General features: G+C 37.6%; 1 protein-coding gene across 3 annotated transcripts in view; it reads right to left on the bottom strand.

Moving 5' to 3' along the window:
* Yipf7 (Yip1 domain family member 7) overlaps window positions 1-16235 on the bottom strand; it is a 35613-nt gene that overhangs the window by 1051 nt on the left and 18327 nt on the right. For all 3 annotated transcript variants that reach the window (XM_051165067.1, XM_051165069.1, XM_051165068.1), the window contains exons 3-5: window positions 14812-14975; window positions 5306-5451; window positions 2277-2458 (exon numbers count right to left, since the gene is read on the bottom strand). In XM_051165067.1, coding sequence (XP_051021024.1) covers window positions 2277-2458; window positions 5306-5451; window positions 14812-14975 — 492 coding nt within the window. The remainder of the gene's footprint in view (window positions 1-2276; window positions 2459-5305; window positions 5452-14811; window positions 14976-16235) is intronic.

The raw sequence follows: 16235 nt of genomic DNA on the forward strand, positions 1-16235 counted from the left end.
TCTCCATTTCAAAGGAGAATGAGCTCACAAGGCCTCAGCCAGCCACAAAGTATTTCATTAAATCCACTGTTTAGAACAAATACTTCTATATTTTAGTAAATCTAGAACAAGCAGGAGCAGAAGCCATTGTTAAAATAAATCCCATTTATCAGCATTGCCATTTTATTGTCACTTTGTGTAATGCATTTCTAAATTATGTTATGGTTTTAGATTTTAACAAACCATTTAAACACACCATTTAGTGTGGTTGCTAGCTACAGGTGGAAGTGGCAGAGCTAACTTTGAGGGACAGAACCTATGGGGAGGAAGTGTGGCCAACCAGCCTATGCCTGGCATTCTGCTTCCTCCATGGCACCCAGATGAGCCGCTCTCCTCTACACCAGCTTCCTTGTCATCATTTCTACCTCTTCACAGAAGAAGGATAACTACTATGGCCTGGAACTGAGAGCATAATAAATATCTCTACTTGATAATATAATTTTCTCAGGTATTTTGTCACAGTGGGGAGACACTAACACATGTTTCCCTGATAATTTTAGGATGAAAAAAATCTGAGGTCTAGCTATTTTTCAAATCTAACTTATATGAATAGTATTCTCTTTGTCCCTAGTACTCAAGTCATTTAAGATGCTCTGCATACCAAAGTCACTGAAAACATCCTTTGGCACTTGGAATTTTAAGATGGTACACCACAGTATTATTATTTTGCAAAACCCATCAGAAAAAGTTGTAGAAAACAAACTACATTAATATGTCAAACTTCTGAATAGCACAGCCCTGTAAACAGAATGACTTGCTAACACAAACAGCTATACAAACAGTAGTGTTTTTCTATGGCTAAAACTCAGTAAATATAACTTGTTCCGCTTATACTCTCACAGTATCTATTTCCTTGCATACTGGTTTGTTAAATCTGAGTATTCACTAATAAAGCAATATTTCTTTCCAGTAATTCTCAAGAATGTTATAATAAATTATAAGACCATACTCAAACAGAATAAGCATGTTTAAATCATTCTCAATTGCACTAACCAAGGACAATACAAGTAGTAAACACTGAACCCCTACCCTGATCTGCCCAACGGACAGCATATTCTCCACAGTTATGTGGAGAGCAGGGACTGGCACTGACATGAACTCTGGTGCCCCATATTTGACCACCTTCTCTTGGTGGGGAGGCCTGGTGGCACACAAAGAAAGAATAATCAGGCTACCAAGATGAGACTTGATAGCCTGTGACCATATAGTGGGGGAGGAGGTCCCCCTTGGTCTTAGACCTAGAGGAGAGGAATAGGATGAAAGCAGGAGGGAGGGAGGAACAGGAGGATACAAGTGATGGGATAACAATTGAGTTGTAATCTGAATACATTAATTAAATAAAACATTTTAAAAATAGTTTCATAAGAATAAATATTTGTAAAAGCAAAACTATCAAAAGTCTTTGTCTTCTTAACCTTATTATATTTGTACTAATAAACTCTCTATATGACAATATTCCTTCCAATGTAGCATTAATAAACTAAAAGCTGCATCATCCAGGAAGAAAATGCAAGTCACATCCCCTTTGTACATGAAGGAACTAGCACAAGGGTAAGTGTTTGTTTCCAAGTGTTTTGTTGACATGGTGGGTAACTGTGCAGTTGCTTGCTTGCTGCCACTGAGTGCTAGTGCTATGCATGAGCTTTGGGAAAGTGCTGTGGGAAACACATTATGGTATCCTTATGAATAGTTTAGAATTGCAAATGCCAGCTTCCTAAGTGAAGAAAGAAAAAGTGAAAATTGTATTGACTGAGCATGTACTCTGTTAAGTTCTCCAGAATTAATATCCTCATAGAGGTTTCAGGGAATTCTCTACTGTGAGGAGTCCAGCTGAGAAATAACAGTTGCTTCTAGCCTAGAAGGCAGATGCCTGGGCACTGAAGTAATTTATCAGAATTCAGCAGGCATTTACTCTTCCAAAATCAAATAAGTAAAATTTCTGCAGTTGTTATATTACCCATGCCGGTAGTTTAGATTGAAGAATGTGACACCTTAAAAGTACAAGTTTTAAATATTACATGGTTGAATTTAGTCTTTAAACCAGTTATACAGAAACAGCACCCCAGCCGAACTAACCTACTTTTCCCCCCTGGATCCATGGGTAGCTGTTAATAGGCATGAATTCCTCAATTCCACTGACAAAATGTTAAGAAATCCTCATGATTGTCCTGGACTGGTGGGCATGGACAAAGATTGTGTGTGGGGCGGTCAATTAGTCAATTAGTACAGACACTTACTGCAATGAGAAAAAGACTGCACAGCTGGACAAGATGACCATGGGGAGCAAGCAGTATCCCAGCACACTGGCCACGCAGCCATAGGACACCCCAGAGGAGCTCATCAAGTTCAGCAAGGCGTGAATCCCAAGGCAGCCGATGGCACTCATGCCATATACATAGCCAAATTGGGCTTTTCCTGCCTGAAACAATGCAAAGAAAGCAATTAGAAATCACAACAAACATGGAGGGATCAGAATAACAATATCACTGAGATTGTTTGAGCGTCTATTCAATGCTATTCAATATCGGGTAAGTACCATCACCAGGGCACTGAGAATTCTTTGTTTAATATACTTTCTCCAAAATAAGTAATACCTATATATATGAATATACATATACACACACATATATATGAATGCTACAGAAGATATAAAATATTACCAGGATGATTCTTTTGTTTGTTTGCTTTTTGAGATAGGGTTTCTCTATTTTAGCTCTGGATATTCTGGAACTCACTCTGTAGACCAGGCTGGCCTTGAACTCACAGAGATCCAACTTCCCCTACCTCTTGAGTGCTGGGATTAAAGGTATGCAGCACCTCCACCCAGCTGGTGATTTCTTTTTAAAACCATACTTTGCCTATAGAGAGTGACAGGAGTAAAACAGATCTTGTTGCCCGTGTTTACTGAATAGCCGACTGACTGAGCAGAAGGATAAAGCACCTAACGTAGCCTTAGAAATGTATAAGTAGCATCAGCAATACTGCTACTTTTGTTTGTTTTTCTTTTTCAAGACAGGGTTACTCCGTGTAGTACTGGCTGTACTGGACTCGCTCTGTAGACCAGGCTGGCCTCGAACTTACAAAGATCCGCCTGCCTCTGCCTCCCGAGTGCTGGGATTACAGGTGTGCACCACCACGCCCAGCTATTTTAAGATTTTGTTTCAAATGCTAACAAAAGTTTAATGTTGAAATAGAATATAAATTATCTGGGCTTTTGTCTCACATGTCTAGCACCCTCCCTAGACAATTTACATCTTGATCTAAAGTACTTAGTGTTCTTCTAATCAAACACTTAAAAAAAAGAAAAGCTTCTTGTAGTTCAGAGGATCAAGTCCCAGCCCTTGCAGCCTTTGGGTCAGTGCTCTGCCCTGAGCTGTCCCCGAGCCTTCTTTTATGGGGTAGGATCTTGTTAAGTAGTCCAGGCTTGTCAAGTTCATGTATCCATACCCTGGGTGTTGTAATGGCAGACATGCGGCACAATAGCCAGGCCTAACTACAGCTTGGCATTGCTCATGACCACTGCTTTTTGGACCACATTGTTAGCCCCACTAGAACATCGTCTGTTGATGCTGGATAGTAGGAACCACTGGGGTTGCTGTGGTCTGGGTGTCTCACTAATGCCTGCGAGTTACGAACTGAGATGACTGCACTGCTCTGCGCAGGGGTGGGTCGAGCATGGAGCAGGGACATCACCAGAGGCATGTTTCTGTGGGGGACACTGGGGCCCTGGATCCTTCTTATTTCTTGCTTTTACTTTCTGGCTGCAAAAGGTAATCACGATCTTACATATCCAGAAATATTAAATTAATTTGAATTTTGATTCTGAATTTAGTTTTACTTTTACTAATATAATGGATGTAATGGTCTATGAAATGAACTTTTAATTACAGAGGAGTGGGAGATCAGAGGAGATTTGGCAGCAAATAAATTCAGACTAAAATCTGACTTCAGCTATTATCTTGTTTGAGGTTTTGGAGTGTCATTGTTAGTCTGTTTCTATTAACAGTAATTCTGACGTTAGCACGGCTAATGATAAAAATCTATGAGATACTTCTATAAACTATGCATGGTAAATGCTTTCATATATTCTGTGTAATTTTAGAATTACAAGACACTTGAGTTTCCTGTAAAAATGTAACCCCTTTGTGTTGAAGTGAAGAAATGAAGGTATAAACGCGCGTCTTTCAAGGTCATAGCTAGCTATTCAGGGTTAGAGGGAGGATTGGTTTGTGTCACCTTAGTTATTCAGCGTTAGAGGGAGGATTGGTTTGTGTCACCTCTTGTTGAGATTTCTTCATTTGTAATGGTTTGTATTTAAAGGACAAGAAAAGATATTTAAATAACTCCTACCAGCATCATGATCCAAGAGTGATCTTGATGATGAAATTAATATTGTCTTTTAAGAGATCATAATGTACTTCACAGAAAAACAAACAGCTGTTATATTACAAATGACTTGCAAGAGAAAGATGAGCTCATATACTAAAATGATTGTTTCTGACTATTTGATTAATTGGCACACCCTTGCATAGTAGTTTAATCAAGACTATCACATTATTATGAAAAGGAGGAGAAGGAAGCTCTAAGAAGTAAGTGGGAACTCTGTTTAACAGTGTATTCACATTTTATATATTACAAGGAAGGAGCCTTTTATCACTGTACTGTTATATTGAGTGAAAAGATTATGACCATTGGCCACTCAGAAGCTAGATTTTATTCAGTATCTTGGCTGGCTAGCATTATAAATTTAACATTGCAAAAAGCATGTATGTAGTCACACATACTTTTTTAACCACATTTGAAATTTATAACTGCATTAGAGGAAACTGCTTTTGCATGTGTGTGTGGGGGTGGTGGTGTCACTCACATGTGTGTGTTCATGCTCATATGTATAGTGAGTTATAGAAAACAAACATACATTTCCACATTGGCAATCTCACTCCTGTAAAGCATCGAGAAGTTAGGTTCATGTGCAGCTAATCTGATCTATTATCTATCTGTCTGTCTGTCTGTCCTGCTGGGCCGGGTGCTCACGGACGGGCTGCACTGCTCACTCGTGAGCACCATCAGTCCCAGGACTGCAGTTATTGTCATGCTGTGCATACGCTGAGTTTAATGTGATGGGATCCAAACTCAGCTCCTCAGGATGATTAGAAAGAAAATTTCTTCTCCCTCTCTTTTTTTTTTTTTTTTTTTAATTAATTGCTTCAAAGCTAGCCCTGGCAAAGACAAGCCAAGAAATGTCAGTTTAGCTGTTGGAAGCTACCATAAGCAATGTGGCTCCCAGAGCCACACAAAAAAGGATGGGCCCAGCAAGGTCTGTTTCGTTCATGATGCTGCCATCTGCTGGCTTCATTGGGTTTAGCACGGTCAAGGTTTTCTGCCATATGTGATCAAAATTAATTCCAAGTTCTGCAAAAAGAAAATAAATAGTCTAAGGTACATATAGGAAACAAAAATATATTCATTCAAGGTTAGTATATTTATTCTTTTGTATTAGATCTTAAAATTATTGCTCTATTTTATCACAATGTAAGGTTTGAGGTAATCTACAATGAGTAAACAATATACTCAAATAAATATTTTAGAGAAAAAAATCTCTGTTAAGGAAAAGGAAATTGTTAACCGGTTCATGCAGTAGGAATTGACATATAGTAAAACATATCATTGTAGCTAACAGACTAAAATTGTCTCAATTGCCCTGTTGGATATTTTCCTCCACTCACATTTTCACTACAGGAATCATGCCATATCACTCATGCAATGACATTCAGCGTAGGTCTAGAATTTTCCTTCATTGTGCCTAGTAGGAACAATAATCTTGCTCTGAATTTATAAACTTCCACAAGGAAGGAAGAGTAGTGCACTTCCTGCAGAGAGCAGTAGCCAAGATGTGCATGCGGGCGTACATAAGTCAATGCACCACGAGATTGAATCAATATACTCAGAGATTAAATACAAAAGACAAATTAATCTTTTCCTTTTATAAGTGAGAGTATCAGAATAAAATCATTCCACTACAGCAAGCTCTGATTGACTGCTCAGGGCTTACTGGCCTCTCAAGATCTACAAATATTGGTCTCATTCATCGGTCGATTCATTATATCTCTGGGATTTTGAGAGGTTAAGTAACTTTCAAAGTCTAAAAATGAGTTATAGAAAACATACATTTCCACATTGGCAATATCACTCCTGTAAACCATTGAGAAGTTAGGTCCATGTGCAGCTAATCTAATGTATTACCTATCTGTCTGTCTGTCTGTCAATCACCTATATATCTCTATCTATCTATTCACCCATCTATCTCCTGTATATCTGTTTGTTATGTATCTTTCTGTCATCTATTCACCTACCTATCTATCTATGCATCTGTGTGTCCGTCTGTCAACTATCTATCCATATATTATCTGTCTATCATATCTATCTATCAGCTATATCTATGTCATCGATCACTAATGTATTCATCTAATCTATCATCTGCCATCTAGCTACTTACCATCTATATGTATTTATGTATCTATCTACTTATTCCATTGTTCCTACAAGAAAGGCTGTCTTCCTAAATTCAACTATATGATCTATTTAACTATCTATCTATCTATATTTATCTAAGAAACATCTATCTATCATTTATCTATCAGTCAATTATATTCCTAATTTATTCTATCTTTCCTATGGGAAAGGCTACTATTCCTAAATCCAACTACACTTGCAAGTACACACAAATATCTCTGGTCAGATAATGAGAACAGTTCAGCTTTTTATTCATTTAGAGATACTAGATGCTAGGCAACTATCTCCCGCTGAGCCATGTCCCTATCTGCCTATTTTTTTAATGGTATCAAGTACAACTTAAATATTTTTCAAAGTTGACATTTTGCACAAGATTGGTTTCCAATGATCCTCATGTCATAGAAAGCCCTTCTTTTAACAATTTAGAAACTGTCAGAGGCTCAATAGGACACACGGGTATGCTACAATAGAGAGGTAAACTTTTGCATATACAGTCCCCAGGTGAAAATTTGTCATCCTAAGCATGGCAGAAGGTATTACTTAAACCTACTGCGGCCACAGGTTAGAGTTAGAGCAGTGGTTTCACATGTGAGAGAGCCCAGATTTGTGCCCCAGCAATGAGTTAGGAAAAAAAGATAAAGAGATGAAAATAAACATCAGGCGTTAAAAAAAAGAAACAACAACAACAACAAAACAGGTTTTACATCATGGGTTCTAGGAGCGGCTGAGGGGGGGACAGGAGCATCAGTGATGGGGGCCAAAAGGAGCTGGTGGCTCTTTGGCATCTCGCTACATACTCTCAAGTTTTCAGGCTGGTAGCCTTGCAATTTGGGGTCACTGGTAACAGCATGAAATTCTGAACTTTCTTAACTTGTAACTATCAGGCTGTTGGCTCTGTCTATTGCACTTTAATTCTTAATCTTTTAGACTACTAGCCTTGCTATTTGGAGCCACTGGTCATGGTGAGGAGAGAGAGAGAGAGAGAGAGAGAGAGAGAGAGAGAGAGAGAGAGAGAGAGAGAGAGAGAGAGAGAGAGAGAGAGAGAAAGGAGGCAATGGAGGGGAAGGAAAGGGTAAGAGAGGGGAGGGAAGGGAAGAGGAGGAAGGCAAACCATACCTTCACACAAACATAGGGAGCTCCCACAGATTGTTCAGAAAGCCATATATAGACAGACAGACAGATGGACAAGTTTTTGAATGAAGCAGGCAACATCAACAAGTATTTATTTCTGTCTTGCGTTTGGTTTTTTATTTTGTTTTGTTCTGTTTTCTTACCATCTAGGACAAAGGTTCTCTATGTACGAAATAATCCCCTCATTCAAAAATGGATAATTGCTACATAAAAAGGGAGTTACAGAATTATATCCACTAGAAACTTTTGCTCATTATAAGTTTAAGGCAGTGGTTTTAGCTATATGCTCATTATGCCTTCAAAGCGCAAGTTTTACCTTGTTCTTATTTCATATGTACATTATGTGTTCAAAGGATACTTTTTAGTCAAGGGATTTCTAAGACATGGGTGTCTGTCTTGTCTTGTGTCACTAACCATTTATTCTTTGTTTCTGTATTCATGTGGTCTTTCTTATGGTCCTGTAACCTGAGTCTTATCCTTGGGCTAAACCTAGAATGAATGTATTTCCTTGATTATTAATTTGTTTCAATCCTGTTTTCCTTCCTGTTATAAACTAAGTGCTTCATGGGGCTTTAGCTAATTTGCAGAAGGGTAGGGATGACTTGAATAGATTCAGGAATTATCATGAGGAGTTATAAAATCATCTTCATGAGAGTCTACAGGAAATCTGCCCAACAGAGAGAGTAGCAGCTATAGAGCAGCAAACAGTGAGATTCTCTATTCCATGTCAGGTACACGAGACGAGCATGGAAAGGCAGTACAGCAACAATAAGCAGCCTTGAAGCAAACTCCTTGGGGTTCTGCCTAAAGCAGGGGTGCAGCCATTCGTCAGCTGGGTAAAGCCAAGCGAGCTGCCTCCAGGAAGCTCACATGTTTGCTTTTGCCAATCCAGTGTGCAACTGCTCCCAGCAATTAGGAAACAGTGAGCACCTGAAAGCATAATACAAGTAATAGTATACAGACTGAGCAGGTTGTAGTTAGGAACACACACACACACACACACACACACACACACACACACTCACACACACACACACTCACACACACACACACACACACACACACACACACACACACACACACTCACACACACACACTCTCTCTCACACACACACACACACACACACACACACACACACACACACACACACACACACAATACACACACACACACACACACAATAGCAATTAATGAAAAAGTAGGCCATAAATCTTAAAGAGAGCAGCAAAGAGGGGTACATGTGAGAAATTGGAGGGAGGAAAGGTGGAAATTATGTAATTATATTATAACCTCAAAAAATAAAAAGAAGTAATTTTTAAAAAGAGTGAGCAAGGGGATAACAGTCGGAATGTAATCTGAGTAAACTATGATAAAAAGAAAGAAAGAAAGAGAATGATTAAGTTGTGTAAATGCCTGTTTCCATGTTTTCCCTTTACTTTAAGTGTGTTGTGTCTTATGACCATGCACACTGAAGGAGATGGATGGCTCACCAAGCTTAAAATGGGTTAAGAATTTAATGTAATTTTTAAATAGCAAAAGGTCATAAAAATTAAGAAATATCACAGTTTAAATTAATTTCATGCAGACTTATATAACTTTCAAATTCATTTTTAGTTTACATCACAAGTACCTTTGGTACAAAATAATTTTTTCTTCAAAAAATGAGTAGTTATTTGTGAAAAAAACTTGGGGAAATGCTTCATGAAATATTATTACTGATTTCTACAATTTATTTAATAGCATAATTAAGGCCTGAACACATTTCAATACTGAGTCATAAAACTGTGGATAGAGGATGTGCTAAATATTTTTATGAGAAAAACATTTTATGTTTTTGACTGAATATATATGTCTATAATATTTTGCTTTCAAATTTATTACAAAATATTCATCAAAGATGTCTCAACATAACACCTTATTATATTAAACAAGACATAACCCCTATAAAACTTGAATGTGAAGTGCATTGTTTTGCTGTCATCTAGTGGTAGTAAAGTGTATGATATGAACGTGAATTAAGATCTTTATATGACAAAAATCATGGCACTGACCTTTCATATCATTTCAAATATCAAGCCTTGCTACAAGTAGAAAACAACAAATACCAGTAACTTTTCTAGCTTGACAGTGTAATTATCCTATAATTAGTATTTGATACCCTAATTATCCCATAATTACAATTATCCTATAATAAATTTTTATGTTATATTTTTAATTTATGAAAATGTAAGACAAAAATATTATTTTAAAATCTGAGAATTTTAAAGGAAATTGATATAAACGCTATGTTGATCTAGAGGAACTGGTTCTAGGCAAAACTGCAATTCTTTAAAAAGTCCCCAAGAAATATCATTCTTAATTTTAAAATATAAATATTAAAATTCCATGTGTCCCCAAAGACCTATAAGAAAACAATATTGGACCTGAAAAATTCCACCAGAGAACTCCTACAGCTGATAAACACCTTCAGCAAATTGGCAGGATACAAAATAAACTCAAAAAAGTCAGTAGCTTTCCTGTATACAAATGACAAACAGGCAGAGGAAGAAATTAGGAAAACTACTCCCTTCACGATAGCCACAAACAATATAAAATATCTAGGTGTAACTCTGACCAAGCAAGTGAAGGACTTATTCAAAAAAAAACTTCAAACCTCTGAAGAAAGAGATTGAAGATGACATGAGAAGATGGAGGGATTTACCTTGTTCGTGGATCGGGAGAATCAACATAGTAAAAATGGCCATCCTACCAAAAGCAATTTACAGATTCAACGCAATCCCTATCAAAATACCTAAAAAATATTTTGAAGATATTGAAAAATCAATTCTCAAATTCATATGGAGAAATAAAAAACCCAAAATAGCAAAAACAATCCTATACAACAAAAGATCCTCTGGAGGAATCTCCATACCTGATCTCAAGCTGTATTACATAGCAACAGTAATTAAAACAGCATGGTACTGGCAAAGCAATAGACTGGTGGATCAATGGAATAGAATTGAAGACCCAGAGATGAATCCACACACATTTGCTCACTTGATTTTTGGCAAAGAAGCCAAATCTATTCAATGGAAAAAGGGTAGCATCTTCAACAAATGGTGCTGGTCTAACTGGATGTCTACATGTAGAAAAATGCAATTAGACCCTTATTTGTCACCATGCACAAAACTCAAGTCCAAGTGGATTAAAGACCTCAACCTAAAACCAGAGACATTAATTCAGTTAGAGGAAAAAGTGGGGAAGAGCCTGGGACACATAGGCACAGGAAACAACTTCCTGAACAGTACACCAACAGCCTAGGCCTTAATGTCAACAATTAATAAATGGGGCCTCATGAGGCTGAGAAGCTTCTGTAAGGCAGGAGACACTGTCAAGAGAACAAAGCGACAGCCTACAGAATGGGAAAAGATCTTCACCAACCCTTCATCTGACAAAGGTTTAATATCCAAAATATATAAAGAACTCAAGAAATTAAATACCACAAAACCAAACAACCCAATTGCAAAATGGGGCTTGGAACTTAACAGAGAATTCTTAACAGAGGAATATCAAATGGCCAAGAAACACTTAAAAGAAATGCTAGTCCTCGTTAGTCATCAGAGAAATGCAAATCAAAACGACACTGAGATTCCATCTTACACCCATCAGAATGGCTAAGATCAAAAACTCAAATGACACCACATGTTGGCAAGGATGTGAAGAGAGAGGAACACTCCTTCATTGCTGGTGGGAATGCAAACTAGTACAACCACTTTGGAAAGCTATCTGGCGCTTTCTCAGAAAAATGGTAATAGGGCTTCCTCAAGACCCAGCTATCCCACTCCTTGGAATATACCCAGAAAATGCCCTACCACATAACAGGGACATATGTTCAACCATGTTCATAGCTGCTTTATACATAATAGCCAGAACATGGAAACAGCCTAAGTGTCCCTCAGTAGAAGAATGGACTAAGAAACTGTGGTATATTTACACGATGGAATACTACTCAGCTATTAAAAACGAGGAATTCCTGTGGACAAATGGATTCATCTAGAAATTATCATAATGAGTGAGTTCGCCCAGAAGCAAAAAGAGACAAACGGTATATACTCACTTATATCAAAACACTAGTCCAAGGGATACGTACCATGAAAATCTTTACTTACCAAGAAAGTGGGTCAGAGGAGAGGACATCCGATTGAGACTTTAGGCGAGAGTAGCATGGAAGAATGGGGAAATAGTAGGACCCACAGGGTCCTGGAAACCTACAAGAAGAACTTTATGACAGGCAGATCTGGGTCCTGAGGTCCTCCTCAAACTAAGGCACCAGCCAAGGAGAATATAGGCAGTAAGCTTCGAACCCCTACCAAGACCTAGCCGACGAACATAATATTCTCCACCGTTGAGTGGAGAGTGAGATCTGTCTCTCACATGAACTCTGGTGCCCCTTTTCTGACCATGTCCCCTGGATGGGGAGACCTGGTGGCACTCAGAGGAAGGATAGCGAGTTACCAAGAAGAGACTTGATATTCTAAGAGCATATATAGGGGGAGGAGGTCTCCTTCAGTCACAGACATAGGGGAGGGGAGAAGGAGAGAAATGGGAGGGAGAGAAGAATGGGAGGAAACAGGGGAAGGGCTAACAATTGAGATGTAATATGAATAAATTAATAAAAAAAAGTTCTTTACGTAAAATTTCATGGCAGTTGCATATAATCTATACCCATAATATTTTATGTTTACAACTACAATATTGCCCATAATGTTTAATTCAATATAAATGTTGTATGCTGCTTTTAGCCAAAAGGCCTCAAAACAGTAAATGTTATCCAAACAGTTGTAAAGCTATGCTACTTAGGTAATAATGATAAAAATTGTGTCATATTTGAAATAGTTGCAAGATTTTCAATATTTTCCGTCAATGACTGTTTTCATAAGTAGATGTAGAGCTAGTGTGATGCTTCCTAAGTGCTTTCAGCTTTGACTACTGGGTACTTTTTCAATTTTTTTCTTTGACACAACACATACTTGTGGATTTATCTATTAATTCTTCAAATAAAATACTTCTTTTTAAAAATATTTCAATTTATTTTTATTTTGTGTGTATCAATGTTTTGCCTACAAGCGTGTACATACACCATGATTCTGCCTGTTGTATCCCCTGGAACTGGAGTTATAAATAGTTGTGAGTCATCATATAAGTGCAGGGAATTGAACACAGGTCATCTGGAAGAGCACCCAGTGTTCTTAACTACTGATCAACTTCTTCAGGCCCAAACTAAATACTTCTTAGTTCTTACCTTATTTTTGGCAGTACAAGATGCTCTTGGGTCACCTTTATATTTCACACTAAATGCCTAGAATCATCCATTTATTTAAATAGATCTAGTTCATTTTATTGGAGAATATGTTAAAAATCAAGACCTGAGATCCAAGTGCACTTGTCAGTACTACCAAAATGTAATGACAGGTCATCATTGATGATAAAGCAAGGAAAGGGTTTTTTGTTTTTGTTTTTGTTTTAGGTAAATGGACACATATTATGACACGCCTTTGTATACACAGTATGCACATGCAAAATCATCCCATGTGAATTTTCTTGTCTGATGATCTGGAAGCCATGTACTGAGCATCAACTATATATGCTCTAGTGAGTTAAAATGAGTGAGGAAATTGTATATATTGGCTAAGTGATATTTCCATTGCGATCTTAGGTAAAGATACATTCAAACAGAGGCACTATCTTTTGATATTTGTACACATATGTAGCATATATGCAGCTTGGTCATCATGTGGGAAATTGAAATCTTGAATGATGACATTGATTGAGAACTTCCTTTACTGACCAGCAAGTGTTGCTAAGAAGTCAAGAGGAGGGTAGGCCTGGCAACATTAGAACCATCATGAACTGAGACCAGTAAACTCATGAATGGTGACTTCCATTGTCTTTGTTTGAATACGGACAAACCAAATCATTGTCTTTATCTGTTTCTGCTTTGTGCAGGTGCCTTCAAACATTGATTCTTTTACCTTTTGCTGTATTTTCTAATAATTCTTAGTTAATTTCAGTGTAATGGGGACCTGTTAGCAACCCTTTAAACTTGTATGTAAATAAAAAAAAAGGAAAACTATATTGTAAATAAACAAAAATAGTTTCTTCAAATGCATCTTCTAGAAAATTATTACTGTATTATTTTCTAAATTTATCTTAAAATAAGAAAAAGGCAATTTAATTAATAGAACGGACATTTCTGCTATCTCTGCTTAGCTCTGTAAAGTAACTGCAGTAGAGTTTCAAGTACTTCCTTACAGTTGTTACTTCCACCAAGAACTCTTAATGCAGACACAGCATGCCTGTGTGTGAACAGAAATGGAAGGAAAGAAAGAACAGGAATCTATCTGGACCTTCCCTCCAGGAGTCCTGTGTTTCCTGCCTAAGAACATCGTTATGAACTGGAACTGTAATCTCCTGCACCTAGCCTTGCCACGTTCACGAGAGAGAGAGAGAGAGAGAGAGAGAGAGAGAGAGAGAGAGAGAGAGAGAGAGAGAGAGAGAAGAGAGAAGAGAGAAGAGAGAAAGGATTGCCTTGCTTCCATGTGAGCCACAAAGAAATATTAAATTGGGAAACTATCCCCTTGGCTCCCAGGAAAACAGCAATGAATAAAATAATCCTGTTATTTTGGGTTTTGTTGTTGTTGTTGTTGTTGTTTGTTTTCCAGACAGGGTCTCTCTGTGTAGCCTTGGCTGTCCTGGACTCGCTCTGTAGACCAGGCTGGCCTCGAACTCACAGAGATCTGCCTGTTATGAAGCTCATCGTTAGGTGGCTGAGACATGTAGTTACTCTGATGTAAACCCCTCTCCATAACATCTTTTTCCTGTTTATGCATGGCCAGAGTCACAATCTAACAGTGAAGAAATATTGAATAATAGCAACAATTTCACAGCAACAGAACAAACATGCTTGGAAATTTCTCCCCCAAATTCAACCAAGTTACAACGGTTTATGTTTATGTGTCTTGGTCTGGCAGACTCTTCCTAACTGTGCATTAACTGTATACAAAGCATCGCATGCAGAATTCTGGCAGAATAGGCTAAGTGCTGATTATGGCTGTAGTTCTCTCATTAAGAACTTTGCCTTAACTTACCTTCCAGCAAAGGAGGCTCTTCATCAAAACTGTCAACTGGGGGAGATTGTGAGTAATAATCTGAGTTGGATGCTGGCTGAAAAAGCTGCCCCACATACCCCGATGGGAAGAACATCTCAGGTGGAGCTGGAGTGGAAGACTGGGGATGCACTGTGGCCTGTGTTCTGGAAAAAATAAGAGTATCTGTACTTTTACATTCATAAAAGGACTACCCTGTCAAATCAAGGAACGAAAGTACAATTTTCCTCAGAATCAATTTAACCAATGATCCTGCTTAAAAGAAAAACTTAACTCAAAGTTTTGAAGGGGTCATAAAAAGCTTCTGTAATAGTGATCCACAGTAACAGTATTAATTGATCATATGCAGTATGCTGGGCACTGTCTCCTTTTCTCATTTAAAACTGTGAATGGTCAAAACTGCACTTTAAATACCAGGTAAACAGAGTTTGGAAAGTAGATGACCCACACAGCATCACAGTTGGTTTCTAGACTCAAGTTTTATGAGCAGTGCTCTGCTCTCTACATAGGAAAGTGTCCTTTCTGCTCCGCACGAGGAAGTTATCAATAATAAAGTTTCTAAAAACTAATAAGCTAGTGAAAATTATAACTTAATGGTATCAACCCAAATGAAATCAAAATCTGTTTTGTTTATAGAAAATGTACTCTCTACTACTGACGATTCCCAGGAAATTACTGCCTGTCAAGTTATCTGTGGATACCTACAGCGCCTTGCACAGGATGTGAGCAGCTAAGTTCTTAAACTCCTTTTACCATGAGCAATTTGCTTTCGCCAAAACATGACGTTTTTACATATCCATGAATGTGTTTTTTATCATATGCATGAGAAACTTGAAAAACATTTGATCCTTGTAAATAACTTGCAGTAGAGCTAGAGGATAGCAGAGAAAGAAACAGTCCGTGACATTAGTTAATTTCCCATAGATTTTGTTTGTTTGTCTTACTTTCAGTAAGGGAAAGAAAAATCAACAATGGTCTATCTCACATTTAAGGTTTTTTTTCACCTTTTGTTTTACTTTGTTTTTACAAAAGGCTATTAGCCTAAGATAAATATAGAGTTCAAGACTTTGAATTTTTTAATTCTTGAGATCTCTTTATACTAAAACTTTTTTACAAAGTGAATTTTGATAATGTTCTTTTATGATTAATCTTTATAGAAATGTCAACAAAATTATATTCTTTTTATGTACTTAACCTTTACCAACAAAATTACCTACCTTGGCTAACAGAACTATAAAGACAAGGGAAGAGAGAACCATGTTATCATTGATTACACCAATACTGACTTATTAAAGAGAGGATATGCTCTAATACCTTTGAGCCCCCACAGCATATGTACTGATTACTGACGCTACCTCAGTCATGAGAGAGATTACTTATTTTTCAGTGTGGGCTGGAACCAGGGC

This window comes from Acomys russatus, chromosome 22 (assembly GCF_903995435.1).
Source record: "Acomys russatus chromosome 22, mAcoRus1.1, whole genome shotgun sequence".
Classification (NCBI taxonomy): domain Eukaryota; kingdom Metazoa; phylum Chordata; class Mammalia; order Rodentia; family Muridae; genus Acomys; species Acomys russatus.